Source organism: Penicillium crustosum (assembly GCF_028827405.1).
Source record: "Penicillium crustosum strain IBT 35664 chromosome Unknown utg000005l_segment0_segment0, whole genome shotgun sequence".
Lineage (NCBI taxonomy): Eukaryota > Fungi > Ascomycota > Eurotiomycetes > Eurotiales > Aspergillaceae > Penicillium > Penicillium crustosum.
This window is the reverse complement of record NW_026623126.1, coordinates 2,442,249-2,466,903: the sequence shown is the minus strand read 5'-3', so window position 1 is coordinate 2,466,903 and position 24,655 is coordinate 2,442,249. Positions and strand designations below refer to the sequence as shown.

At 49.4% G+C, this 24,655-nt stretch overlaps 10 protein-coding genes across 10 annotated transcripts; 3 read left to right on the top strand and 7 right to left on the bottom strand.

The window, feature by feature from the left end:
- Nucleotides 1-260: 260 nt before the first annotated feature.
- N7487_011624 (uncharacterized protein) lies at nucleotides 261-3,875 on the bottom strand (the record flags this gene model as incomplete). Its single annotated transcript, XM_056879354.1, has 1 exon — nucleotides 261-3,875. One exon carries the CDS (start codon nucleotides 3,873-3,875, stop codon nucleotides 261-263), a length of 3,615 nt encoding a protein of 1,204 aa, XP_056724673.1.
- Nucleotides 3,876-5,051: 1,176 nt separating this feature from the next.
- Nucleotides 5,052-7,270, bottom strand: N7487_011623 (pre-rRNA-processing protein ESF1; the record flags this gene model as incomplete). Its single annotated transcript, XM_056879353.1, has 2 exons — nucleotides 5,052-7,126; nucleotides 7,204-7,270. 2 exons carry the CDS (start codon nucleotides 7,268-7,270, stop codon nucleotides 5,052-5,054), a joined length of 2,142 nt encoding a protein of 713 aa, XP_056724672.1.
- Nucleotides 7,271-7,667: 397 nt separating this feature from the next.
- N7487_011622 (uridine kinase family protein) lies at nucleotides 7,668-9,407 on the bottom strand (the record flags this gene model as incomplete). The annotated part of the gene is made up of 8 exons (XM_056879352.1): nucleotides 7,668-8,151; nucleotides 8,211-8,442; nucleotides 8,497-8,538; nucleotides 8,594-8,707; nucleotides 8,755-8,797; nucleotides 8,853-8,997; nucleotides 9,053-9,180; nucleotides 9,237-9,407. 8 exons carry the CDS (start codon nucleotides 9,405-9,407, stop codon nucleotides 7,668-7,670), a joined length of 1,359 nt encoding a protein of 452 aa, XP_056724671.1.
- A 417-nt stretch (nucleotides 9,408-9,824) lies between these two features.
- On the top strand, nucleotides 9,825-11,073 carry N7487_011621 (glucose-induced degradation complex GID8; the record flags this gene model as incomplete). The annotated part of the gene is made up of 4 exons (XM_056879351.1): nucleotides 9,825-9,839; nucleotides 9,892-9,971; nucleotides 10,156-10,351; nucleotides 10,564-11,073. 4 exons carry the CDS (start codon nucleotides 9,825-9,827, stop codon nucleotides 11,071-11,073), a joined length of 801 nt encoding a protein of 266 aa, XP_056724670.1.
- Nucleotides 11,074-11,610: 537 nt separating this feature from the next.
- On the bottom strand, nucleotides 11,611-13,950 carry N7487_011620 (putative NADH-ubiquinone oxidoreductase 64 kDa subunit; the record flags this gene model as incomplete). Its single annotated transcript, XM_056879350.1, has 5 exons — nucleotides 11,611-11,661; nucleotides 11,729-12,460; nucleotides 12,523-12,673; nucleotides 12,728-13,068; nucleotides 13,131-13,950. 5 exons carry the CDS (start codon nucleotides 13,948-13,950, stop codon nucleotides 11,645-11,647), a joined length of 2,061 nt encoding a protein of 686 aa, XP_056724669.1. The 3' UTR covers nucleotides 11,611-11,644.
- A 594-nt stretch (nucleotides 13,951-14,544) lies between these two features.
- N7487_011619 (putative sister chromatid cohesion protein Mis4) lies at nucleotides 14,545-20,054 on the bottom strand (the record flags this gene model as incomplete). The annotated part of the gene is made up of 4 exons (XM_056879349.1): nucleotides 14,545-19,397; nucleotides 19,455-19,591; nucleotides 19,644-19,833; nucleotides 19,895-20,054. The coding sequence occupies 4 exons, from the start codon at nucleotides 20,052-20,054 to the stop codon at nucleotides 14,545-14,547; spliced, it is 5,340 nt and encodes a 1,779-aa protein (XP_056724668.1).
- Nucleotides 20,055-20,219: 165 nt separating this feature from the next.
- Nucleotides 20,220-21,029, top strand: N7487_011618 (DNA-directed RNA polymerase I core subunit RPA12; the record flags this gene model as incomplete). Its single annotated transcript, XM_056879348.1, has 3 exons — nucleotides 20,220-20,517; nucleotides 20,590-20,821; nucleotides 20,887-21,029. 3 exons carry the CDS (start codon nucleotides 20,220-20,222, stop codon nucleotides 20,903-20,905), a joined length of 549 nt encoding a protein of 182 aa, XP_056724667.1. The 3' UTR covers nucleotides 20,906-21,029.
- A 12-nt stretch (nucleotides 21,030-21,041) lies between these two features.
- Nucleotides 21,042-22,102, bottom strand: N7487_011617 (deoxyhypusine monooxygenase; the record flags this gene model as incomplete). Its single annotated transcript, XM_056879347.1, has 2 exons — nucleotides 21,042-21,564; nucleotides 21,633-22,102. 2 exons carry the CDS (start codon nucleotides 22,100-22,102, stop codon nucleotides 21,042-21,044), a joined length of 993 nt encoding a protein of 330 aa, XP_056724666.1.
- A 1,254-nt stretch (nucleotides 22,103-23,356) lies between these two features.
- N7487_011616 (ETC complex I subunit) lies at nucleotides 23,357-24,139 on the bottom strand (the record flags this gene model as incomplete). The annotated part of the gene is made up of 3 exons (XM_056879346.1): nucleotides 23,357-23,666; nucleotides 23,731-23,841; nucleotides 23,904-24,139. The coding sequence occupies 3 exons, from the start codon at nucleotides 24,137-24,139 to the stop codon at nucleotides 23,357-23,359; spliced, it is 657 nt and encodes a 218-aa protein (XP_056724665.1).
- A 22-nt stretch (nucleotides 24,140-24,161) lies between these two features.
- On the top strand, nucleotides 24,162-24,644 carry N7487_011615 (uncharacterized protein; the record flags this gene model as incomplete). Its single annotated transcript, XM_056879345.1, is given in 3 exon segments — nucleotides 24,162-24,339; nucleotides 24,426-24,541; nucleotides 24,552-24,644. 3 exon segments carry the CDS (start codon nucleotides 24,162-24,164, stop codon nucleotides 24,642-24,644), a joined length of 387 nt encoding a protein of 128 aa, XP_056724664.1.
- Nucleotides 24,645-24,655: the final 11 nt, after the last annotated feature.

Sequence of the window (24,655 nt, the reverse complement as noted above, 5' to 3'; positions counted from 1 at the left end):
GTATGAAGTGGGTGGGTATCATATTCAAATCAGGTCGCAATGCAAGAGGCAAAGCCGGAAAAAAAAAATAAAAAAGGCAAAGAAGAGAAAAAGCAAAAAAAAAAGAAAACTCAGAGCCCAAGTCTGCTACCGTATCAGGCGAGACCAAATCACGAACTATTGGGCAGGGGAATGAAAAAAAGAATAATGCATGAGTGCAATCAATATGCATGGATATGCAATCAGCAAATGTAAAGAAATCAAAGCTTGGTAAAATGGAATCACCAAACCTCTTCGACGTCAAGGAGCCACTTTCGGATTCCTTCACGCAATGTATTATCAGCGCCTGCTAGTGCTCTTCTCCGCTCGCGGTCAGCAATCCCGAGTGTGCTGTCCACATCTTCACGGCAGTGTTCGGCGGTGACAAGGCGGACAACTTCTTCGAGGGCCCCAAGCACCATCTTGCGGCATTCACCACGAGGCACCTCAGGGGGAGGGACTTCATCACCTCTAGAAGAGGGGCCTTTGTCTTCGGCTCTACGAGCGCGGTTAGGCGAAGGGGCACGTGACTGTGCCATTGACGAGTAACCGCTCTGTCCCAAGACACGCTCGACAGCATCAACTAGAACTCCGTCAAGGTCCATCACAGGCTCTTCGACGAACCGCTCTTCCACGAAGCTCTGGTCCCGCTCATCGGCAGAGGGGCAGTGAGGGGGTTTCTCATGTCCAGAAAAGAAGTTTGTGAATTGCGAGGCCGAGGCACCTCCACGGGGGGTAGCGCCGGCAGGCGAAGGAGGTGTATGAGGAGCCCCAGAGCTGTAGCCGACTATAATCTTGCGTCGCAAGCGGAGTCGTTTCACCGTAGAAGCCTTGGTATCTGCAATCAATGTTGTTGCAACATCTACCCATTTCTCTGATCCGTCAACGTCAGATGTAGAGGGGATGTACGGGGAGGGTTCAGCTCGCATTGCCTGTTTGATTTCTGCTTCAAGAGAAGCATAAGGCCGGACCGCTTGGAGCGAGAAATCTTGGTGGAAAGATTTCAACCAACCAGCCACATGGGAAGTCGGTCCATCGCTATCCTTCATCGTACCAGGAAATCCGGAGCCACTGCTGTGCGTAGAAGCAACTGCATCCATGCTGGTGACGGAGGTTCGAGTCTTCTTTGGCGAGGCAATAGTCGAATCGCCGGACGAAGAAAGTGACATGAAACCAGGAAGTGGAAGGTCAACATCCACCACGCCTTCCTCTGCTCGGACTGACAACTTCAAAGGCGACTCCCGAACTTGGCTGGTGAGTGATGACGGCTCTGGTGAGGCAGGCTCGGTGTTGTGAGGAGCGGTAGCAGAAGCACTTGGAATTGAGATGTTTCCACTAGGAGCTGTTTCGGGCCGATGCTCATCCTCATGTTCTGTGACTTCCTTGACCATTTGAGTCAAAGTGGTTGACCCGCGCCTAGCAGGACCAGATATCGCAGAGGTGGACCTTCTGCGAGCTTCAGATGAGGAATATGGCTCGCTGCTTTCGGTAGATGAGCCTTGACGAGAGCTCCAAAGACCAGAGAAAAGACCTCCCCAGCGGCCTCCAGCCGAGGAAAGACTGCCATTTGTGCTCACTGCGGAGCTGTCACTTCGTTGGAGGCTCTTCAGTAGAGTCTCCGATGCTAGGCTATCGTTGCCTTCAGCTGTGCTGCGCTCTGTTCCAGCCTGGGTAGAATGGCTTGGCTGAGAAGTAAAATGGGGGACAGGAACAGTGCTGCTCTGAGTGGTCATAGAAGTAGTTGCTCCGCTCGTATTCATAACCCGGGCATCCTTTGGGTGGATATTTGCGCCAGGGGGTTTAATGGAGCGAGCATCAGACCCTCTGCGGGCCGAGGCCAGATGTTCGGCCGGCGGGGTTATTTCGGCTCCATCTATCGACCGCTGGGCGGTCTCCTGAGATGAAACGCTCACTGATCGCTGGTGGTGATCATTATCGCCCATGATCATTCGTTGAGCACGAGCTCGTCGTTCGATCGCTCTCCGAAGAGACTCCTGGCGGAGGACAGGCACAGTCGGTGGGCTTTGGGAGACGGCACGCATTGAGGCCGATGTACCAGGTCTAATAGGGGAAGGTAACGGCTCCAAGCGTTGTTTGGAGGGCAAGAAAGCGGCTAGTAAGAACACGAGGCGACGAGCAGTCATCTTATCTGGGCATATAATGACTGTTCTGTTTGAAAGAATGAGTTCGCCATCCTGCTGAGCTTTGTGTTGCTGGTTATGGCGGCGACGATACCACTCCGGGCCAAGGCTGTTAAGCCACTCGGTGTGGTTTCCCAAAAATGCTGTGAGAGCCACTAAGAAAAAGAAGTTCTGCTCTTTGTCACCCAAACCGCGGACAATCGAGCGTCCTTCCTCCCGCCAAACGCCCCAACGACTTTGTCCAGTGACCACATATGGGGTTTGAAGAGCAAGGCTGATCCGGCGGGAGCTGCGAAGGGCTTCTTCTTTGAGCTTTGAATTGACCGATAGAATGTTGGCAGGTAAATGCACAATGGTCTGATTGGTTCGCTGCATATTGGGAGGCTTCGCAGGCTTTGGGTGCGGCCCGGATAAAGAATCCACCTTCTTCAGAAGAAACAGAATTTCGTTGCGAACAAGTCTTTCGAGGTGAGAGAGTGTACGAGTAATGACGTCCCAATGATCAACTAACAAGTCCAGACGCTCATCCAGACTAGCCGGGGGCGAGGCAGAAGATAGGCTATCATCAAAAAATGCACCCGGCCAACGGTGATCAGAATCCAGCGAGCTTGAAAACCCTGGCCGAGGAGAGTCCGGGCCTGGAGTACTAAATCTCGATACAGGACGTCCGGTGTTGCGTGGCAGCAAGGGGATCTGAATGGTAATTGCAACCGCGTACATGGGTGTTTTCTTCTCCTTGATTTTCTTGCGTTTAGAAACATCCGGGAATGGGAACTCCATCTCGGGCAATGACTCTTGGTAGAGAGCACTGGCATAGTCATGTCGCTCGGCCGATGCTTCCGCTCCTTCGGGAAGATTCACGCTAAACATGCGAGTCAAGAGAACTGTGACTTTGGCAGGCGGCTTGTCATCCACTCCTCGAGCTACTCCTATCGGCGCCGATGGACTCCCTGTGGTATAGGCCCGGGAAAGTGGACTGCGGGCAGCAGGTGATGCACTTACTCCAGTTGCCGGGCTTTCATCGGCGGAAATTATGTGCATTTTTGTAGACGACCCCCGGTAACTGAAGGCGCTGCTACCGAAGATGCAGTTCAGAAGGCCGGTATCATTGGAATCAGATGAGTGACGGGATAGACCAGGATCATGCCATGTGCCCGGTGGTGCCAGTGTAGAGCTACGACCTCGGGCCCGGGAAAAAGCACCCGGGCCGGCTGGTGACGACCTGCGTGCATCTGCAGCTGCGGAGAGTGGACTCGGTTCGACGAGGGAGGATTGGGTGAGAAGAGTGCGACGTGTTCCACGAGAAAGGCTTGAGGCCGCCCGAGTATGTCTAAGACCAGGCTGTTCATTGCCTTGTGGGTCGATTCCAAGACCGGCGGGGGAAGAATCGGACGCACGAGTGTCAAGTAAGACACATGCATCTCGGTCACCCAATGCATTTTGTGCAACAATCACACGAAAATCTTTGATTGCATCCAATTCCATTCCCCCACGATCATCGTATGCACCAGCAGTCGAGGCATTCGGGGAATTGAAGGTTGTCTGCAATGGGAAGGCATGGGTATTGGAACGTCGAAGGAGGCTGGCGTCGGGGAAAAGAAGACCGGAGGTATGTTCCTCTTCGGTTACGGACTCAAGAGGCGTTCCATTGCTTCGTCCAGAATATGCCGCTGGGTTCAAAGTCGACGCAGCGGTACTCAAGAGTCGGCCAAGCATGGTGAATGAGAACGGGAGAAACCCGCAGAGAGAACAGGTACTTGGGGATGCAGGGAAAATAAAACGGGCCGGTCGAATTCACGCAGTGTAACGATGGGTATCAAGCAGCTAGGAATATCTAGGCTGCATCCACCCATAGCTTAATTCAACGAAGCAAGAATCATCATCAAACGATGAAGGGAATTGAGAATATCCAGAGTTATGAGGGGAGGGAGTGGAAGGTGGGATGAGGTGCAGCAGTGGGGCTTAGATCAGCAATTAGGAGTTAGGAATTGGCTTTGCACCCACGAGGACTCCACTGTCTGATCAAAATTGTGTAGAGACCCAGGAAGTCAAATAATGAAATAATCCCAGAGCTTCTTAAGGGACCCAGTTCCTTGAACAGAGAAACCACCCGGGGGGCAGTGGAGAGGGAACGCGAAAGGGCGGTGAAGAAAGTCACATGATCTCAGCCTCACGATCAACGGTAGAGGATAGTGGCCTTTTTGGTCTTCTCTCATAGATCTGATGCTCTGACTTGGATGGATGCAGCCCTGGAAATCATCACGCGGTACACAGTTTGGACCTAGGAATAGCCTACCTTGGCTAGGTACTGCCGAATACCGGAACTACATCCAATGATACGTATACCAATCACTACTACAAGCCACCATGTCGCTATTCTCTACCGTCCTCGTGTCACCGCATAGTCGGATTTGCAAGAAATCGTGTTACTCGAGGGGCGCTGATTTGTGTGATTTGAGACGGATATGAATTTGGGATTGGATGGGAAATGGTTTATCTCCCAATATTACTCATTATGGGCACATGTGTCATTTCTACACCGTCACTCATACCTCGTGTGATACAAGCACCATGCCTGCAACCCCAGATACCACACCTCTTGACAGGCCCTGTAATCATGTTTCTAAATACCCCGACCCTAGCGGGAAGGGATCCTCTTCATGCTGAAGCTGTTCTCTCCACGAGGTTTTGCCCTTCAGCCGGTCCTTTTCCCATCGTAGTAAGTTGACACAAGGCGTCACATTGACTGTCAGTTATTCTAGATAGCATGTTACTAGTATCTAGTTTTATATTGTCGATGTACATATGTAAAAGAGATCATATTTCGCAGTTCAATTCCTTTCATTGAACTCCAGTGTACATTAACTTCCAAATCATTTCAGCACTATACTCTCAGTGAGAACGCTTGACTTTTGCAACCAATCGCTTCAACTCCTCAGAACTAGATTCCTTGGAGGACTTCTTCTGCTTCTTCTTGACATCCCGGCTCTCTGTTGGAGCCTCAGTCTCCGCGTCATCACCGGTACGTCGGCGCTTACGGCCCTCGTCCAACAAGGCCTTCATACCAGAAGTCGACTTGAACCGGGGGTTGGTAGGATCGATGGCGAAATCGTGAGTGTCGTACAGACGTGAGAAACGGGGGTCGCTGACGTTGACTTGGAAGTCATCTGCCTGTGCAGGTTCCACCTTCTTGCCCTTCTTGCCCTTGCCCTTCTTCCGGGCCTGTTTCTCGGCCTTTTCGATCTCGTTCATGTCGAAGTGTTTGATGTTAACCTTTTTGTCATCTACCATCAGCAGCTCCAACTCAGCCCGTTGGGCAGCTGACGCGGCTTCCTCGGCAGCACGCTCCTCACGCTTTTTGCGCCTCTCCTCCTTGCGTCGAGAGCCCGCTGTGGCCTTTCCATCAGGGTCATCAAAGAAAGGATCATTGAATCCCATTTCTTCTTCCTCTTGCTGTGGCACCTCGGCCGGAGCAGCTTCATTGTCTTGACTGTCCGCTGCGGCACCCTCTTCTCCAGATGGCTTGGAGGCCTTGAGTTTCTCCTTTCGGCGTTTTTTACGCTCACGCTCCTTCCGCACGTACTTGTCAATTGTACTTTCTTCGATCTCCGGTTCATTTTCAAAGATCGTATCCTTGCCATGGCCACCAGCCAAGCCCGATGTGAAAGTAACCTCCATCTCGCCGACGGGGCGTTCGGCTTTGGTGCGGGTAGGCTCGGCGCTCAGACCCAGCAACGCACGCATACGCTGTCTCTCGGCCTCTTTTTTGGACAGCTTTGTGGTTGTGGCTTCTCCTGCAGTATTATCGACAACTTCGACGCCTCCGTCCTCGTCATCTGAATCTTCGTTGTCGGAACTATCACTACCGAGGTAGGCTTTCAGGTCGTTCTCGTCAATGTCCTGTCGTGAGCCCCGGAAGGCACGTGCCTGGGCTTCTTTTCTTGTTTTGTCATCCGCGTCCCATGTCAATTTGACCTTGCTATGCTGCAAAGCATCCGTCACAAATTCGGTAGGCTTGTAGCCGTCGGGAATCCGGGAACACTCGTCCCGAGGCTTGTCATCAGAGAAGTCAGTGTCCTCGGGTACGAAGCGCAAATCGAAGAAGTTGGCACTAGAGAGGTACTCGGCACCATCCACCAAATCGTAGACATGCTTGGCAACCTCTTTTGAAGAAAATTTGACAATGGCGTAGTAATACCGCAGTCGGTCGAGCTGGTAACGCCGTAGCTGTGTAGAGTTGAATTCTTCGCCGTCATCAGCCTTCAGCATGGACTTCTTAATTTCCTCCTCTTCTTCATCAGAGTCGAGTTCCTCCTCTTCGGAATCCTCGCTGGTGTTCTTTTTCTTCCCAGAAGCAAAAATCTCTTTCGGGGGGCCTTCAACCTCCTCCCTCTCCATACGCTCCTTTCCGAATTCGCTGGGGTAGACTGTGACTTTCAACACCCGCCCTCCAGACGGAAGGAAACTGGAGAAGACTGCCATCAAGTCCTCCGCACGAATGTTTTCCCAATCAAGGTTGACGACAGCTATCCGATTCGTCACTTCGCCAAGCGGCACATCGGACCGTTGCTCGTCCGGGAATTCGATCACATCGTCTTCGGCCTCGTCTTCCTCTTCGCTAGAGCTTTCTTCCTCGGATGACGAGGACTCGAATCCACCATCACGGGCAGGATCATAGGAGGCAGCGTTGACCCGTTTCAATTCTTTCTGGACTTCTTCATCGTCGTCGGCACTGTCGTCATCCTCTTCCTCATCCTCGTCCTCATCCACCTGGTAAAACTGCTTCAATTTTTCCTTGGTGTCATCTTTTCTGAGTTTTCGTCCATAGCGATCGACGGGAGCATTGCTAGAGAAATCCTTATCGTTAAGCACATGCGCAAAGCGCTTATCGAGTTTGACATGAGTCTGGCGTTTGCTAGGAAGGCGGTAGCGGGGATCGGTCTGGATATTGGCGAATCGAGGATCCGCTGCAGAGACACAAATAGTCAGTAATCATGGTCATGGGGTTTCCTGAAAATAAGTGTTAAGTTTCCACTGCACGTACTGATCGCTGGACCAACTTCGCCTTTGGGCTTGCCGGCCTTAGACTTTTTCTTGTCTGAGCCTGCCATTGTGAGCGCTGAGAAATTTCACTTTGCACACTACAAGCGCGCAAGAAAATATTTCCAATGCCTGAGTATCAGTAGAGATCGTCGGATTCTGCAAGTGAAAATAGTCGAGACCGATAAATTATTTCTTTTTTCTGCCCGCCGAAGTCAGGGCGGTCAGACATGCATTCTCAAAACGGCAAGTCTATCTTTGGTACTTTCTCGAGGCCACTGTCATGCAAGACAACTTGACAACATAAATCGTAATAGTATTTGGTTAGATTTCAGTAAATATTCAATGTGTGTATAAATATGTTCTTGTTAAGTATCAATCATGGTAACGCAATGCTTAATCTCAAAAATAAATCATAGTGAGCAGATCAATATATATAGTTAGAGGAAAAACAACTCGGTAAACATTTCAACATCCAAAGTACCGCTTTTCTATCCAGCGCGGTTCTCCCTCTTCTTCGATGCGCCCAACAATCACATTGATCCTGGGATACACGGCAGTAAGCCTCTTGAGGCCCCGTTCACCTGCCGCGCAAGTTACGAAAACGATCCTCCCTTGTTCCACCCCATGATCAATCAAGACGCGAACAGCCATAAGTGCAGCACCTCCACTGGACATTTGAGAGTCAATCAGTATCACAGTTGCATGCTCCTCGATCTGCGAGGGAAGTTTCAAGTAATGCAACTCTGGCTCCTCATTGCTCTCGTTCGTTTGGATGAGCACACGACCAGTAAGACAGTCGGGAATAGATCGCTTAAGTGCGGTCTCCATACAAGAGCCTCCCCGCAAGATAGCCACGGCTGATACAGTACCCTTGGGATGCAAACCGAGGTATGTGCTCCCTTGTGGTGTTTCCACATTTGCGGATACATACGATGTCATATCCAAGGCCCTAAAATAGTGATGTCAGTAAAGTAAGGATAAGGTGGATATTGAGAGGGAGCGCAATACTTTTCAATCAAGATCGAAACCAGTCGATCAAAGTAGAAAATGAAATCCTCTTGCTCAGTTTCTGGGGTTTGCAAAATAGTGTTCATACCAACAAACTGTGGCGTCGAGGGCAAGACATGCACATTTGAAGGCAGCTCAACTGCTGCTGCAACCAACCCTAGTTTGCGAAGCGCTTCGGTGTGTTTGTCGGATTTTTCCTGCAGCTTGCGTTGAATGTGTTTGACCACCATGTCTAAATCAATCAGTGTACAGCTCTCAAAACCAGCAGATTCAGGGGACTGCATACCGATAGCGGTCGTGTTCTGAATACCACGCGGGATAATGATGTCTAAGATTTCAAGTCAACAAAAAGTCTCTAACGCTTCGTAAACTCATATACCAACCTGAGATAGGGCGTTGAGGCTCCACAAATCGAGTGTAAGAAGGCTTCACAAATTCAAACCATTGTTTGATGATTCCTTCAATGTCACGCCCTCGCTCACGGACATCGCGCAAGACTATATACTGTTAGTGGGACTAAGGTAGCATGATCGAGGCAACTCACTCCTGCGACCTAAGCACACATCCATATCTGCTTCAACGAAGATCTAGGCCATCGTATTAGCACCGATAAGCATAAGGATAGCGAAGTAGCTATAATACCTTCACATCCAACATCTCAACGATTCTAGGATCATGGAGCGCCAAGATTCCCTCGAGAATAATCACACGAGGGGAGTAGAGTGTGGTCGTATTGGGCTGTCGCTGGTGCTCAGAAAATGAGTAAATTGGGATGTTCGCTTTCTTTCTGTGGTATCCAGTCAGGTCGAAGATAGGGACTCCTGGAAGAATAAAAAATTTACCCTTTCTTCAGATCACGGAGGGTCTCCACCAGAATATCAAAGTCAATCGATTCTGGGCAGTCGAAGTCATACTCATTTGCATGGGCCTTGCGATGTTGCTCGGGAGTTAAGGTTTTGTAGAAAGAGTCCTGCAGGGGATATATTAGAACAACAAGGTAGATGTACCACAGCCCACAAGCTATACCATTACAAGGATCACCACCCACGGCAAGTTCAAAGACTTGACAATCTCCATTGCCACAGAACTCTTACCGGAGCCAGAGCTGCCAGCAATGCCAATAATGCTCAAGTCCTGCCATGGTGGAGAGTATCGCACTTCGGTGGGCAAAGAGTATAAAGGTGAAATTGTTTCCATGGCTATGTGTGCGACATACAACGCTGTAGGTATTTTCCAAGTTGACCCTCTCCACCCCTCTGATATCGATTGTGATAGCCATGAAAGCTGCCCATGCGGGACCCACAATAATTACCTAAGCTCTAGTCCAAAAGCGGGTTAGTCGAGGTTCATTTCCTGGAAGGTTCCAAGATTGTTGTGGCTGCTCACGTGCTGCGTAAGCGGGTATGACATAAGCGCCCGTTTGGGGCTAGCGTATTACCTTCGCTTAAGCTACTTCTTCCGCCGCGAGCTTTTCAATTCCTTTTCTCTTCCTCATCCAACCCGGTCTTCTCCCACACAGCGATTTGCCTTTCCCCATGGCCGTCGTCTCTTGGGTTGACTTCCAGCTTTACGGATAGCTTCAGATCAGATTCAAGACTGGCTATCTAGCTCATAATGTCTGCTAATCTTGTATGCTTCTCGGCTTGACACCCGTGGTTGCTGGCATTTTAACACTATGCAGATGTCTCGCACTCCCTCGACTGCGACGCCTACTTGGCATCACTTCGAGCGGAAGCTCGAGGAGGTTAAGCCGTCCAAAACGTGAGTTACCTCTGATCAACCCCACCTGCCCACCGCCGTGACATGATGTTCTTGAAATTAAGTTGGGAATCTCTCTGAAAACATGTGAGGAGAAACAAATTGACTTATCCTTCTGATTCACGTCACCACTGCAAAATTTTCAATAATCCGTTGAATCAATGGTTACTGACAATTTATAATACAGTGATATCAACTATTTGGTCATGGATTACCTCATCACCAACGGCTATCCCGCTGCTGCGAAGAAATTCGCAGTGGAGGCCAACATTCAACTCAGAACGGATCTTGAAGCCATCCAAGAGCGGGTTGAAATTCGCACTGCGATTCACTCTGGTGATATCCAGGCGGCCGTTGAAAAGATCAACGAACTGAATCCTCAGGTAAGAGATTTCTCCCACTAGTCTACTTCACATCCATTGGCCCCACTTGCTATGATTATACCAAGTTTCATGCACCACTCTTAAACTCCCTTCCGGGACATTTGCAGAAAAACAAACATCTTCAGTCCTCAGTATGAGCAACTGCCAAATATTGAATTTTACCAGCATATCACACTTCATGTCAAGTGCCATAGCTAACAAGACTTCAATAGATCCTTGACGAAGACCCATCCTTGCATTTCGCCCTCCTGCGTCTGCAGCTGGTTGAGTTGATCCGCACCTGCATGGACACCCCCGGTAGCGATATTACTCCTGCCCTGGATTTTGCGACAGCACAACTTGCACCACGCGCTCCTACAAACCCTCAGTTCTTGGCCGACCTCGAGCGGACTCTTGCCCTTCTGATTTTCCCCAGTGATAAACTGGCCCCTTCGCTTGCGTCGCTCCTGGACCCTGCACTTCGTAAAGAAATCGCAACCCGAGTCAACGAGGCAATTCTGCAGAACCAGGGTGCTCGTAAAGAGGCCCGGCTGCGCAATCTTGTGAAGACCCGGGCATACGCCGAGCAAAAGGCACGAGAGACCAAAAAAGACATCCCAGAAACCCTGGACATTGGCTTGGTCGGCGATTCTCGCGACAACAGTAATAGTAATGACCTTGCTACTAACATTCGTGACACTCTGATGTCGAACAACAGTGACATTGATCCAATGATCTCTTGATCCCACTTTCCTCTCAAGCTGGTCTTGATTGTCATTCAAATTTCCCTTGTCGTGTCTCGGCAGAACCTCTTTTTTTCTGTCTTTGCTCTTCTAGCGCGGCGTCTTGGATCCACATTTCTAGGTGTTCAGGCGATGGTATTTCGCTAGCTCCAATATGGGCATCTCGGCCCCTTCCAATGCAAATGGCTTTTTAATTCTGAATTATGGTCACGTACCTTGATCCTAAACATGGTAGTTCTATAGCATAATATTGCTTGGTTATACTATTTGAGAATGGTATTGATAGAATGGATACGAACAGTACCATGTATGCAGCGTCACCCAGTGGAGCGAGAAAGATAATTGTTTCACACCATAAAATCCAAACCGCAAATATGAATCAAGCGTGGCTATGAAAACTGATAAAGAAGCAACAAAAGAAAGATCTATGAGTTTTAAAAACAAACAAAATGGCTCCGGACTCACGCCTGCCGAATATCGAAAATCAAAATCAATCACAAATGTCTCTAGCTTGGAAATGTCTCTAGATGAACCAATGACAGAACACAATTGAGAAACAACGTTGGCTTCCTTAGAAGCTCATGAGATCTGGAGAATGAAGTATTAGCAAAACACGAACATTGATAGAACAGTAATAAGGAAATAAAAGACATACCTCTTCCAAATAACGCTCTCTTGGCCCAATCCATGGCCAGCATACACCGCGTGCGGAGGCTAACACTCTCAGCGAAGTAGATACTACGCCAAAGGTACATAGCAATGACACCGCCACTAAAGCTCATACCACCAAAGTCAAAGATGGCGGCGTTGCTGATGTACGCCAAGCTTCCAAGGTGTCGATACTTGAATGCCTTGTAGACAGCCTCGTCAAGGTCACCGTAATCGATTTCGTTGGCCTTGAGACCAGGAAGCGCGGCGGCAATTTTGGTCAGTTTACGGCCCAGGTACACGCCCTGCTGGTTAGCGCGTTGGGCAGTGGCAGGCAGGGACGTGAGCTTGGTGTCAATTTGGTGCAGGAGCTCGGACAGCTCGCCGTAGTCGAGAGTGCCGGAGTGGTCCTTGTCGTACTGCTCGAAGAGCAAATCCAGGCGACGGAGATGGTTCGAGGCTTGCGGGAAGCGTTTCTTAACACGAGTAGCGAATTCGGTCCATTCGGAGAAAGTAAGGTGCACTTTCTCAGGGTCGCGGCCTTTCTCCCAGGCAACAGTGCGGAGGAACCTGATGATATTGTCTGCGATATTGTTCTGTACTGTTGAGCAATCGCCGATTGCGTAGACGTCACCTAAGGGAGCGCCAATCACGCGGAGATGGGAGTCCGTTTCGAGAGCGTGCTTGTTATTTTGTCCCTCGAGTTTGTCAGAGAGTTTTTCTGAGATCTCGGCTCGTGCTAAAGATATGTTAGTAGTTGTTAAGAACTAGTATATTGGGTTATGGCGTTAGTGCACTAACCGACTCCAGTAGACCACAAGCAGAATCCAGTTGGGATTTCTTTTACAACGGTCTTGCCGTCTTCCACCTGGGAGAAAAGAACCCGATCGCCGCGGACTTCCTTGACACGGGCGTTGGTCAACACCTCAACACCATCGCGAGTGAATCGACCCTACAATGCGTCAGTACCAGAACTAAGGGGGCTTTCAATGTGGAGAAAACATACCTCGGCATACTTAGAGAGTGCTTCGTCATAGGTGTTCAGGATGTGAGTTCGGCTTTGGATGATGTGAACAGACATCTCGTTTCGTACAATGCGAGGGAAAGAATGAAGCAGATCTTCATTCAAGAGATCGAACAGCTCGGCAGCAAATTCAACACCCGTTGGGCCTCCGCCACATATGACAAAGGATAGAAGGCGTCTGCGCTCTTCATCAGAGGTGGTAGGGAGACAGGCTAACTCCATATTCTCTAGAACCTTGTTCTTGATTTGACGAGCATCATCAATGGTCTTCAAAAAGTTACAGTTTTCAAGGCCCTTCACACCGTGTGGGTTTGTTACACAACCTAGTACATAGAAACGTCAATACTTGTGAACTTGAACCTGCTTATTCTTTGGCACAACATACCGACTCCGACAACGAGTTTGTCGTATGGAAGATAGAAGTTCTTTGTCTGACCATCTTGACCAACCTGGGATACCTCCACCAGCTTCGCAGAGAAATCGACATCGACCGCGGAAGCCTTGAGGAAGTGACCATTAACCCGGTCAATAATGCGCCGAACGGGCTCAACCAGCGACCGCAGACCTAAAGTTCCAACCGTGGCGGAAGGTAGCATGGGAGTAAACAAGAAATAGTTGGTAGGGGAAACAACAGTAACATGGTAATCGCCAGGATTCAAGTTCTTGAGGAGGGCGATGCTACCCCAGCCCGTTCCCAGGATAACCAGACGAGGCTTATCCTTCTGCTGAAGCATAGCCTCCGAGTCATAGTCGCCAACCAGTACATCGGCGATAGGCAGGTTCTTCGGGCCTCCGAGTCGAGGATTAAGAGCCAATTCCGAGACTGGGATATCCATCCCGCTGCCACCTTCGTGGTATGTACTAGCATCGTAGATAAAGAAAGCGACGACCACAGCGCCGGTGGTGATGATGAAGAACCCGCAGAATGTAAATACCTTGCGTATAGCAATTAAAGTACGGGATTGTCTCAAAGGTGCAACTTTAGCTGCGAGTTCTGATTTGAACCGGATCGGCATGGAGACCGGCGCCAAGGCTCGCCATTGGGGGGCTGGTCGGCGACGAGCAGTGTGTATAGAACGGGACAGAGGTTGGCGGGATGTAAATAATGCCTTCGAGACATTGATTCGGCCTGGTAATGACCCCATTGACTTCAGTGCGGCGCCGTCCGCACGGGTCCGGCGTAACATCGCGTTTAGCATTGTCATAACAAGAAGGGGAGCTTGCGTAGAGGATATTCAGGGATGGAAACACGAGACGAAGAAGCTCATGATCCGTTCCCGTGCACTCAAATAACGAGCGACCTTGAAGCAATCTAAGACAAAAATGAGTCTATCTCACAAAAGTTAAGAACCCAGGACAAGAATACGACGCCAACTATCACCGGCGACGTCATCTTAAGGGCAGTCACGTGATAGGGGCTACTCGGGAACCCGGCATCAAAACTTTGAACTCATACGACAGCTCCGGGCTCCATTTGTAGATTCACCGACAACTATATCTAGATAAGTCACTCTTTTTGTGTACCAATGGAAATGAATCCGTGGAATTCTATTATATACCCATAATTAATGGGTGTGGATATCGGGCCGAGCTTTGAGGAAAGCCTCAAAAGCTCGGAGTATGTATGAAAAAGGGTGTAAACATAACCACCCATTTCGGTCTCGAAAATAAAAATAAAAAGGTCATTCCCCGCGGAATGCTTCATGTGCAGAGGAAAATAAATAAACGCCGACCTCGCTTGACATGCAAATAATAATAATAAAAATCACCTGTATGATGGATGATGTGGGTACGTGAAATCAGTCCCAATCCAGATCCTCGTCCGGCTCAGCGCTGGACTTCTTCCTTCCAGTTGAACTCTTCCGGCTCTTAGGGCGCTTGCTGAGATTTGAGCTGGAGACGGAGCTCTTGCGCTTCATGGGCCGAGGAGCCACCGTTTCATCGACATCTCCGGCAGCATCCAGGCTGTCCCCTTCCGCGTCCTCGTCTCCATCCACCCTGAACTCTTCGTCGATGGAGAGTAACGTGGCGAATTCTCGACATTTTTGGTGCATCGCTTCCTCGCTGTCTAAGGCTGTCATATTTCTGGCAATGGCTTCCCAGAACTTGTCACCGGTCACACCGTGCACCTTGGTGGCAGCTTTATTGAGCTCCTTCGTTACAGGTTTCCCTTCTTTGTTCTTGTTGTGGGCATTAACTCCGTAGAGACGACGAAGGTGAGTTCGAGCTTCCCAAAGCATTGACAATGATGCAGCGGCAGTTGCTAACAATCTCAGTGTCCCAGGGTTGGCTTGCCGCGGTATGATTGTTGATTGAGGTATCTCAGGTGCAAACCCTGGCATCATGTCATTTGAAGCATCTAACTGGGGCGGACCAATCGGGGTGGAGGGTATGTCCGTCTCAATCGCGTGTGCAATGATAGTACCAGTTGAAGAAACGATACGCTCCATACACGCAATGGTTGGCACCACTTCAGCCAATTGACCGTAGTCAAAAAAGGCCAGGTTTTGGGAGATGAAGCGTGCTAATAGAAGATGTTCTGGGGGGTTGCCAGTTATATCCAATTTTTTCGGTTCGAAGTTGATTTTGGAGCAAAGGTTTGCGAGGAACTTCTTCTGGTAACGGCTGTTGCTGATTTTGACAATCTCGAACAACGGTGCGAGCTTCGAGACGTAGGGCCGAGCAGTAGCGCCATTGGAGTCACCAACAATGTCACGCTGGTAATAGAACGCCTCTTGCACAGCCCGCATGTATTCTCGCTCAAACATGGATTCGTATTGTTGATGGAGCATTTTGTGCGTGTCGAACGCGATTTTCGCAATTGCGGGAACGGTAGAAGTCTCTAGGGAGACGAGAACACCAGCACATTCCTTTGGATGCACTAAGCCCTGCCTATTGATACTCGCAATGAGTTCAATGGCAGTCAGTGAATAAGTATCCTGGCGCGATTGTGCCACCTGAAGCATGTTTGAGAGGAAGTGTTGGGCGATCAAAGCAGCAGCGCCATCATTGTCGCTAGCTCTCAAAGAACCACCCAATCTGGTGGTGTCTTCCTGGGCGGCGGCTTCTGCAGTTGGCATGACGGCCTTTTCGGACTTTCCTTCATGGATGGCAAAGAAATCTGCAAATGATCGGAGAACGATATTTTGTAGGCTTGGGGCATCTTCCTTGAAAGCCTGAGCGAAAGTCTGCCGTGTGCGTTCTCTGCCGAATTGGCCAGGCCAAGACTGGCATATAGATCCCAGGCTTTCAAGTGCCATGACCCTCAACTCAAAGGGCGAATTTGATGCAGTGAAGGGAATAATGGAGTCAACCATCAGCCCTGCAACCGAGCCACCGCCCCAGGTGGGAAACTCACTCTTGAAATGAGATGCATACTTTTCGAGATCGCAATGCCGCCCAACACAACCTGCAATACGAATGTAACTCTTGGCACGAGCCAAAATTGCAGCATGTGTAGTTGAGGAGAGATCAACACTCTTATACTGTTGCAATGGTTTTAGTACAGAAACTGTCAATTTGACCAGTCTGTTCGTATTTTGCAGGACACCGTTGATGGTCCACAAACAAGCCATGACTTCGTTCAACTCTGAACGGGCGAGCTTGGCAACACTCTTGAAAAGGTCATTCTGCACTTCCTTCAGAAGGGTATTGTGGGACGAGGATAAGAATGGCAGGACGCAACGATAGATAACCACAACCGATCGGAATATGAAAAGGTCATCTGCGGTAGAAAGGTGTCCGATGTAAGGATGTAGAGCCTCCAGCTGATCTGGGGTAAACAGCTTCGCATTTGACTTGGCAAAGACGGTGATCGTCTGTAAAAGCGCTTGCTGGAATTCCTTGCTGGATCCATCTGAATCCTCCACCAGTCTCTGGAACATGGTAGAGACCATCGCTTTGCAAACTTTGAAGTTCAATGCAGCGGACTTGGATTTGTCCGAAAGGACAGCTTTCAGACAGACGCTAAGGGACTCCAGGGCAGCTTCACTGCGCTCGGTCAGGCCAACGATGAGGCCTACCTGCTCTCCGAGAGCCATTTTCAACTTTGGTCCCTCGGACGAGGAATCAATGGATTCGTGGAATGGAACGAGCCATATTTCTTCGAAGGTTTGGCGAGCCAAGGATGCCACACTCTCCTCAAGATCGCCTGTGCGTTGGAGGAAACTGTCGAGAATAGCCAGCTTCAATTCCTTTCGAGAAGTTTTGTGGTAAAGTTCCTTTAAAAGCCCAATGCAACGTTTCCGGACACCGGCTGTTTGATCGGCTGCACAGGCCAAAATGCTTCGGCATCCTTCTTCTTCGAGCTTAGGCTTCAGCCCAATGCATTGTCCGATCAGCTGTAATGCAGAGTCTCGAACCATGGGCGAGGCGTCTGTCGTACACCGGTGTATTACGCGCAAAACGGAAGGATCTCTGTCAAGAAGGTTCGGGTCTTTTTCGAGCATGTAGATGACACTTTTCAAGCTGCGGCTGCGAACCTTGGCCGAGTCACCAAGGAAAGAGGCCAAAAGAACTTTGAGAATGGCGTCGAATGCTTTTCCGAAGTTGGAATTCAAGACTGTGAGGATATAGGCAAATTTGCCATGGACATTGGGGATTTTGTCGAATTCTTTGTGTGTCTCTAACCAGCGTGGGTCTGAGAACGATCTTGTTAAAAGAGTAACCAAATCGTCAGTCACCTCGTCATGTGTAATTTCTTCCTGTTCCTCGGAGTTGTAATATAGGGCGCAGGCTGTTTTGGCCCATTGAGCCAAGTAGTAGCCCCGTGCGCTGGTCAATTGCCAATTGTCGGAATTCTTGTCTTGCAAAAGATGCTCGAGTGCAATCCTATACGGACCTGTCGGTGTGATGAGGTCTTGGTGATGCAATGCGCCAGAAGAAAATTCTTCAAATTGTTGTTTGAGGTAATCGGTCAATTCACTGTCGGAATCTTCCAGGGCTGGGAGCATGTGCTGAGCGGTTGCTATCAGATCTGAGATAGCAGAACCCATCCAGCCAAGAAGCTCAAGTGCCATGCTCTTCGCAGTGGCCGCGCTCTTGTCTTGATCGGTAATTTGAATCATGCGCAAGGCCAAGATCCGAAGAAGCAGCTCTGCAGCAGGCCAATCAGCCGAGCCCAGTACATTGATTAGATCCTGGGTGAAAAGGTCCAAAATATTGCGGTATGGCTGGTCACCAGTTTTCGTCGAGTTCATAGCACGCTGAACGATGAAGTTCACGATGTACTGTGCGGAGCGCATAGCATTGTCGTAGAGTCGGTTGGCCTTGTTCGCTAGGCGTTCCAACGATTCGTCTGATTCATCTTCATCAGACTCGCCGTTGGCATGGGTCTCACCATCGCCCATAAGCTCGTCGTCGTCATCGGCTTGTGCTTTGATTCGACGTTTGGTCTTTGATCGCGAAGGTGTCTCCAACGTAGTTGTCTGGACAAGCTGCAGGACTAGTGCGGTGAGTAGCTGGATGTTTTTTCCATCCGCAACTTTGAACTGTCGGGCATTCTGCCGTGTGGTCGGAAGTTTCTCCAATGAGACCAGAATCTCATCCAGAATGAAGGGTCGCTGCTCAGGGTATTTGGAAAACACCTTTGCAAGCACATCCATTGCACCACGTCTCGCAGGCTCATACTTCTGATACCCTAAAGCGGAGTCTTTGTCATTGTGTGCATTTTCCACAAATATTAGCTTTGCAGCAAAGAATTCCGCGGCAGTGATCGTCCCTTCAGAGACATCGATGCGAGACAAAAAGTCTGCAAAAAGAGTGAGAACTTTCTTGCTCTGGTGAACAAGAGTGCCAATGATCCGCTTCTGGGCCGAGAAGAAGTGAAAATGCTGGCCGTCTTTACCACCGGGACGCGATTCCACTGCGGGAATAATGCAATGATCAAATAGTTGATTGAGAACGGTGGGAATGGCCTCGATTAGATCTTCTGGACAAAGATCTCGCTCAGTCTGACGCCCAGACATCGTCTGCAGTAGCGTTCCGATTGCAAATAGTGCATTCAAATCATCCTCGATCTTACTCAGCCACTCCTGGGACTCAAGCTCACTGGGTGAATCGCCCAAACCTATGTCGAGAGACTGTGCAGCAATGATTGGCTTTTCGCACATTTTTTGAATACGGTTGAGATAATCAGACGGTATGTCCTGGAGTCGGTCAAACCCTGCAACTTTCCGAAACGCTTTCTGGAGGCGAGTATGAGTATCAGATGATAGTATCAACCCATGCACCTCTAGAGATGTTGGGGCTACGAAAATGGGGTTCGGTATGTCAGAAGTTGGGGGAGTCGAAGTGTCGGGTTCAATCTGGTCTTCTGCTTCAAAAACCTCGTGAAGGAGATCTTGGAGCTTTTGCAAAGCTGCATCTGCTTCCTCTTTTTGGTCCTTGAGTCGCACCGCCGCCATAGCTTCTTGGCCATGGGGTTTTAATTGAAGCTTCTGCGCATTTGCGTAATCGCTATGTTGAGGCACGGTTTTGATTGGAATAACGACGGATAGTTGGCTCGATGAAGGAGGGCGATTCTGCTCAACAGAGGCCGAGAAAGACACCGAGTTCGATTTGTTCGCAGCATATGCGCGCTGGTTCAAGGAAGTAGTCGTCTTCGGGATGAGGTCTTTATTTTCGGGCTTTGTCTTTGGGGGTGCTTCGGGATCTGTGGTCGGTCAGTCAATTAACTATGTACAGACTTCTGTGGTATCTTAGGGCTTACATCTGAATGCAATGTCTGTAGAGTTAAGCATCATCCGTGCGAAGGAACCGAGGCTATTGCGACCGGAAGTAGCATCATCAGGATCATTTGGGCGCAGCTGTTGACTTCGCGAAGGAACCCGAGGAAGCTTGAATTTGCTATGAAATCCAAATTAGTTAACTGCGCTTGAAAGACTTGAAGTTTCCTTACAATTCTGTCAGCTGGTCTCCATCCAGCAACTGTTGAATATATTCTCGAGACGTTTCTAAGCGACTAGAATCATCATGTCCAGATTGCATTTCCGCGTCAAGTTCACCCAGTGTTTTGCGGCCTTCTTGGAGGACATGGTTTATAGAAGTGGTATTTGAAGGTCGACCAACATCGGGGCGTAGGATACAATCTGTGCATACAAGCCATTAGTAAATTGGGTAGAACAGCAGAGATAAAGAGAACAAACGAACCGAGACCAAAGACAGGCGCGCTGGACATGGATGAGTACTGGAGTGCTTCATCCACAGATAGCGGCCTTTGATTCTGAAACTGCATATTGGAGCCATATGGTGGCATCTGATCATGGCCGTTGATGACCACCTGCACGGCGGGTTGTCCATTATGGTCCATGGTCAAGGTTAAGTCAAAAGAAGTAGGCGCGAGTCATAAGTTTGACATGCTCTTGGTAGAGACATGGCAAAGAAGGCAGGCGCCTTATGACATCCCTAGATCATTTAAGTAATGAAAAGACCAGAATCTGAAAGAAAATGAACTGAGCTACGATCAAATGCGTTCATGAATTCCGTATGGGTGACGGCACCCCTACTGCCGCCTGTGACCGCTTATCTAGAGGCTCGTGCGTCAAAAAAAAGTTGCATAGATTATTCGCTGCATAAGGTCCGATTCGTTGTCACTCTGCTTACACCGTTGGTCTTCTGCAGCTTTCAGACCCTCAAGTTCATTTTACACTCTATCAACATGTCTGTCATCGGTTCCTTAATTTTCTGCACGGATTGTGGTAATCTCCTACGAGAATCTACCGGCAATGCGGATGCGATTCTGCACTGTGATGTCTGCGGCACTCGGAATAAAGGTGAGTGAATACAAGCCTTTCTCATTTCTTACCAGGCTACTAGAAGATTCCTCTCTAACCTTCAATTTGCAGATACAATCCCCCAAACAATCGTGTCCGAGTCCAAGCCCTCCGCATTCCCCTCAGCACTGAGAGCCAAACGATCGGCAGTCCAGACCCTGTCAGCAGAGGACCGGAAGACTGAGGCTATCATCGATCGTACATGTAACGAATGCGGGAGGAAGGAAATGTTCTACACTACAGTGCAACTGCGCAGTGCCGATGAAGGAAGTACCGTGTTCTACAGATGTGTCTGCGGATTCAAGTATGCCCACCCACCTCGAAAGCACATAATTATGCCTGCCCGACAATTACTAATTGCTTTTACAGGGAAACCTCCAACAATTAATCTTGGAATCACAGATTGTACAAAAGATGTGGGGAAAAGTCTATTTTTGGAGAAAGGCTGTATAACTAGCGGGACAAGAGTATTAAAATCACGACCGTCACGAGACAATTTTCTTTTTTTTTTTGCAAGACATCCATCATGCAGCAACGGGTGCAGCGCTATCCGGGATCAGCGCGTATTGGGTTTCGCCATTCTTCTCGAACTCTGCCATGTCAAGAGCAACGATGACACTGTCCCTGACCACCTGATCGGGGTCATTCAAGAATTTCTTCAAGGTCTCCTCTACACCATCCTCCTCGCCCAAGCTGCCGAGGGCCTCAGCCGCTTCGTGTCGCACCATTCCTACTTCCGACAGGTCACTCAGCGAGGCTGTGAGACTGGGGATTGAGGCAGGGTGGCAGAGTTGTCCGAACACAAAGGCAACCTCGTGACGGAAGAGAGCAGAGGGGTCCTTGAGGCCCTTGGCCAACGCATTGATGGCGTCGACTGCTGTGGGAAGATCTGGGGGCGAAGCAAGGTCGCGCAGACCGAACATCGCACGGTATCTTTGGAACAGAGGGAGCTTTGTGTCAAGCAGTGTTTTTTCCAGGTCTGGGATGCAAGGTTCAGCGCTGGCCTCTAGGGGCATAGGCGGGGCAGGGTCGATAGAACTGAAATCACTGTAAATCAGAAGATCTCAATGTCAGCATTTCTCTTCATGGTAAATAATCTCCTGCGCAGATCGTACCTAGGCTTCAATTTCTCAGCCTTGCGCTCTTCTGAGTTCTCCCACTGAATTCGATCCACGGCGATGTCGCAGGTCTCGCGAATGATATCTAGTTCATTTGTATCATCCCTCAGTCTCTTGAGGATGTCCAAGCTATCCGCGTATCCAAGAGCGCCCAGCGCCTCGGCGGCCTCATGGCGACACATCGCATCCTCCTCGGTATCCTTCACTACATGCTGCAGGTATGCGACGGATTCGAAGTTTTTAGTTTGGCCGAGGCAGTAGGCAAGCTCATGCTTGAGCAGAGCTGAGGGCGACGCGAAACCCGCGGCGATCGCTTCGATGGCGGGGAGGGTCTGGTCTGTGGTGGGCTGTAGACAGGCCAAGTGCTTAAGGGAGAAAAGAGCGCGGAAGCGGCGAGCAAGCGGCTCAGATTCGGAGACCAGCACCTTGCGGAGAGTAGGAACGGTATTATCGGTTTCAGAGGCCATTTTAAGGGGTGTAGTTGGACAGGGGAGTATAGAGGTGAAAAAGAAAAGTTGTTAATCTTTTTGATCTTATCAATTTTTAGAGTGGGGGGTGGCGGGGCCCATTCAGGCTTTAGTTACGCAGGGGTTTTTTTGCTCGTACGTTATTGTCTTCCATGCTTCCGGCGTAAGCCCAAGCCATAATTTATTGATAATTGCGGGTTTAAATACCCTTACATTTAAATAATCATGTATTGTTGTGAGTTTAAGGGTCGAGTATGTGGGGTCTCATAGATGGGAGCGCTGATCTTGGAGTATATATAACTAACGTTAACCTAGTTTTTCTTGTGTATCTAGTGAGACCCTTAGGCTTTAAGATAAAAATTGACTAAAAACTAAACATATGCCCTCACGCTTGTTATATACATACCGCGAGACATCTAGATGTCCCAAAATATATACTTGGTAGTCCATATCGAAATAGAAGCTCAAATGGGTCAGCTCAGAATACCACGTAACTAAAACTAGCCCTATTTTATAGCCTTTAGCAATTGTTGCTTGTCGAACCATGCTGATGCAATGAACTCAGTGGTTGTATGATTCTATAAAAAGCACATCGAGATCCGAGCATAGCTGTTTCGAGCAATATCGGGCGGTTGGAGCCACAAGCATTGGTTGACAGAATTCCCTAGGCAACTTTTGTTCAATGCCATAAACTAAAATTAAATATTGAACAAACCAAGTAATGATGTCGCGTTATGCCCAGTAGACCCTCACCCATCTATGCTCATCTCACAGTACAATGCCATTGGTCTGGAACTCGATTTCTTGATTGTAGTCTTATATTGCACATCTAAAGATTTCCCAGTCTTTGTTTATACCCTCACAGAGACCATGTTATTTAAACGAAGTTTGAAGATGCTGTGTAATTGATATAATGAGCATACTGCCTTGGAATTAGCAAAGAGGGCCATGATGCCGTAGTTACATTGAATGCGAACACATTAATTTGAACATGAATTTTATAAATAATGCCACACGAGGAATATAAATCTGCAGACCTTTTAAAAAATAATAATACTATGTCACCGCACAGATGTAGAGTTGACATGATTCCCCTCTGCTCCTGGTTGTTAAATAGGAGTTGACTCGTAGTTGCTAGCCCTAACTCATGAAGTCTAGAGATAACCTATATTGGAACGCGACATTTGGAAGTGCTTGAAATTGAGTTCGAGTGGTAAACTGGCAAATATGTACATAATACAGCGCGAAGTCAGATCATTTGGTCTTGATATGTCTGAGCTTCTTGGGCTCGTGGACGAAGTTGTTGGCATAGGACTTGGGCACGAAGCGACGCTCGTTCGGCTCCTGGACAAAGTATTCGTAACCTTGCTTCTGGGCGAAAGCGATAGCGTCTTCCTTCGACTTGAACTTCAAGTTGGTGCCTTGCATGCTATCGGCAGACGATTGCCAGCCCATGAGGGAGTTCTCCCAGCGGTGGCCCCGCTGCAAGATATCCCAATCCATGCGCCAGTGGTGCTGGTGCCAGGTACCGGACTGTGTTGCGGCCTTGGTAGGGCGGTAGATACTGTGAGAGTCATGGGTTAGTGTGTGAGAGCTAGGTGATACTGCTCGAAATTTGTCTAACGTACCGGACATTGCGGGCCTGGAGATCGGTAGGGGCTCCGGAGAGGACGGCCGCGGGGAGAGTGTCGCCTGGCTCGCTACCATCCATCACACGCTTGGGCACTGGGGAAAATTGCCTTAATTGAAGCCGAAGGGTTAGTGAAAAGATCTGCGACGGAACCAGAGGGGGATGTCGTACGAGGTGCCGTGGTCAATGGTGGCCTCATAATCCGGCTGGTGACGGGCCATAGCCTCGGAGGGGGTCTCCTTGGTGATCAGGGAGCTGTCCTTGGGAGGCGTGGTGGGAGCATCCGCAGTGGTGGTCTTCACGGAAGGAACTCCCTTGGGGGCGTTCGAGAGGAAACGGGCATTGACAGGCGCAGAAAGTCGGCTGACCCGAAGGCCAGCAGCACCCCTGATTCTGAAGAGCGACATTGTGTCTTTTTGGATGCGGGAAATGGTCGTTGCCAGTGAGGACTCCCTTCAATTGTGGTTTGGTTGCGAATTACAGGCAGGTCACGACACCACCGAATCGGGTTTAGCCGGGCTTGGCAAGCCGAACACCCGCAGGGCTCGGTTTGTTCCTCCTTCCTCCTCCATCAGCTTTCTTTGGTTCACTTGCGTCGCGAATCAACGTAAGTCCACGTATCTACCACCCTACGAATGCTCATTGAGAGTCGCTTTATTTAGTGCGACCAATTTCTGACCCCATTCAGCCTAGACAAGATGAGCTACATTGCCCGCCGAGGTCTCTCGACCTTGATCCCCCCCCAAGGTAAGAGCAGCCCCCCATTGATGACTATTTGTACTCCTCCGACTCCTGAAATAATGCTAATTGTTCCTCTAGGTCGCCTCCCCTAACGTGAGTTACCCACGCGCTGCCATCTTTGACCGAGTGCATCCCTTCCGCACCCGTCCCGCCCCGAAGCCTTTTTCGTGAAGCCCGCGATT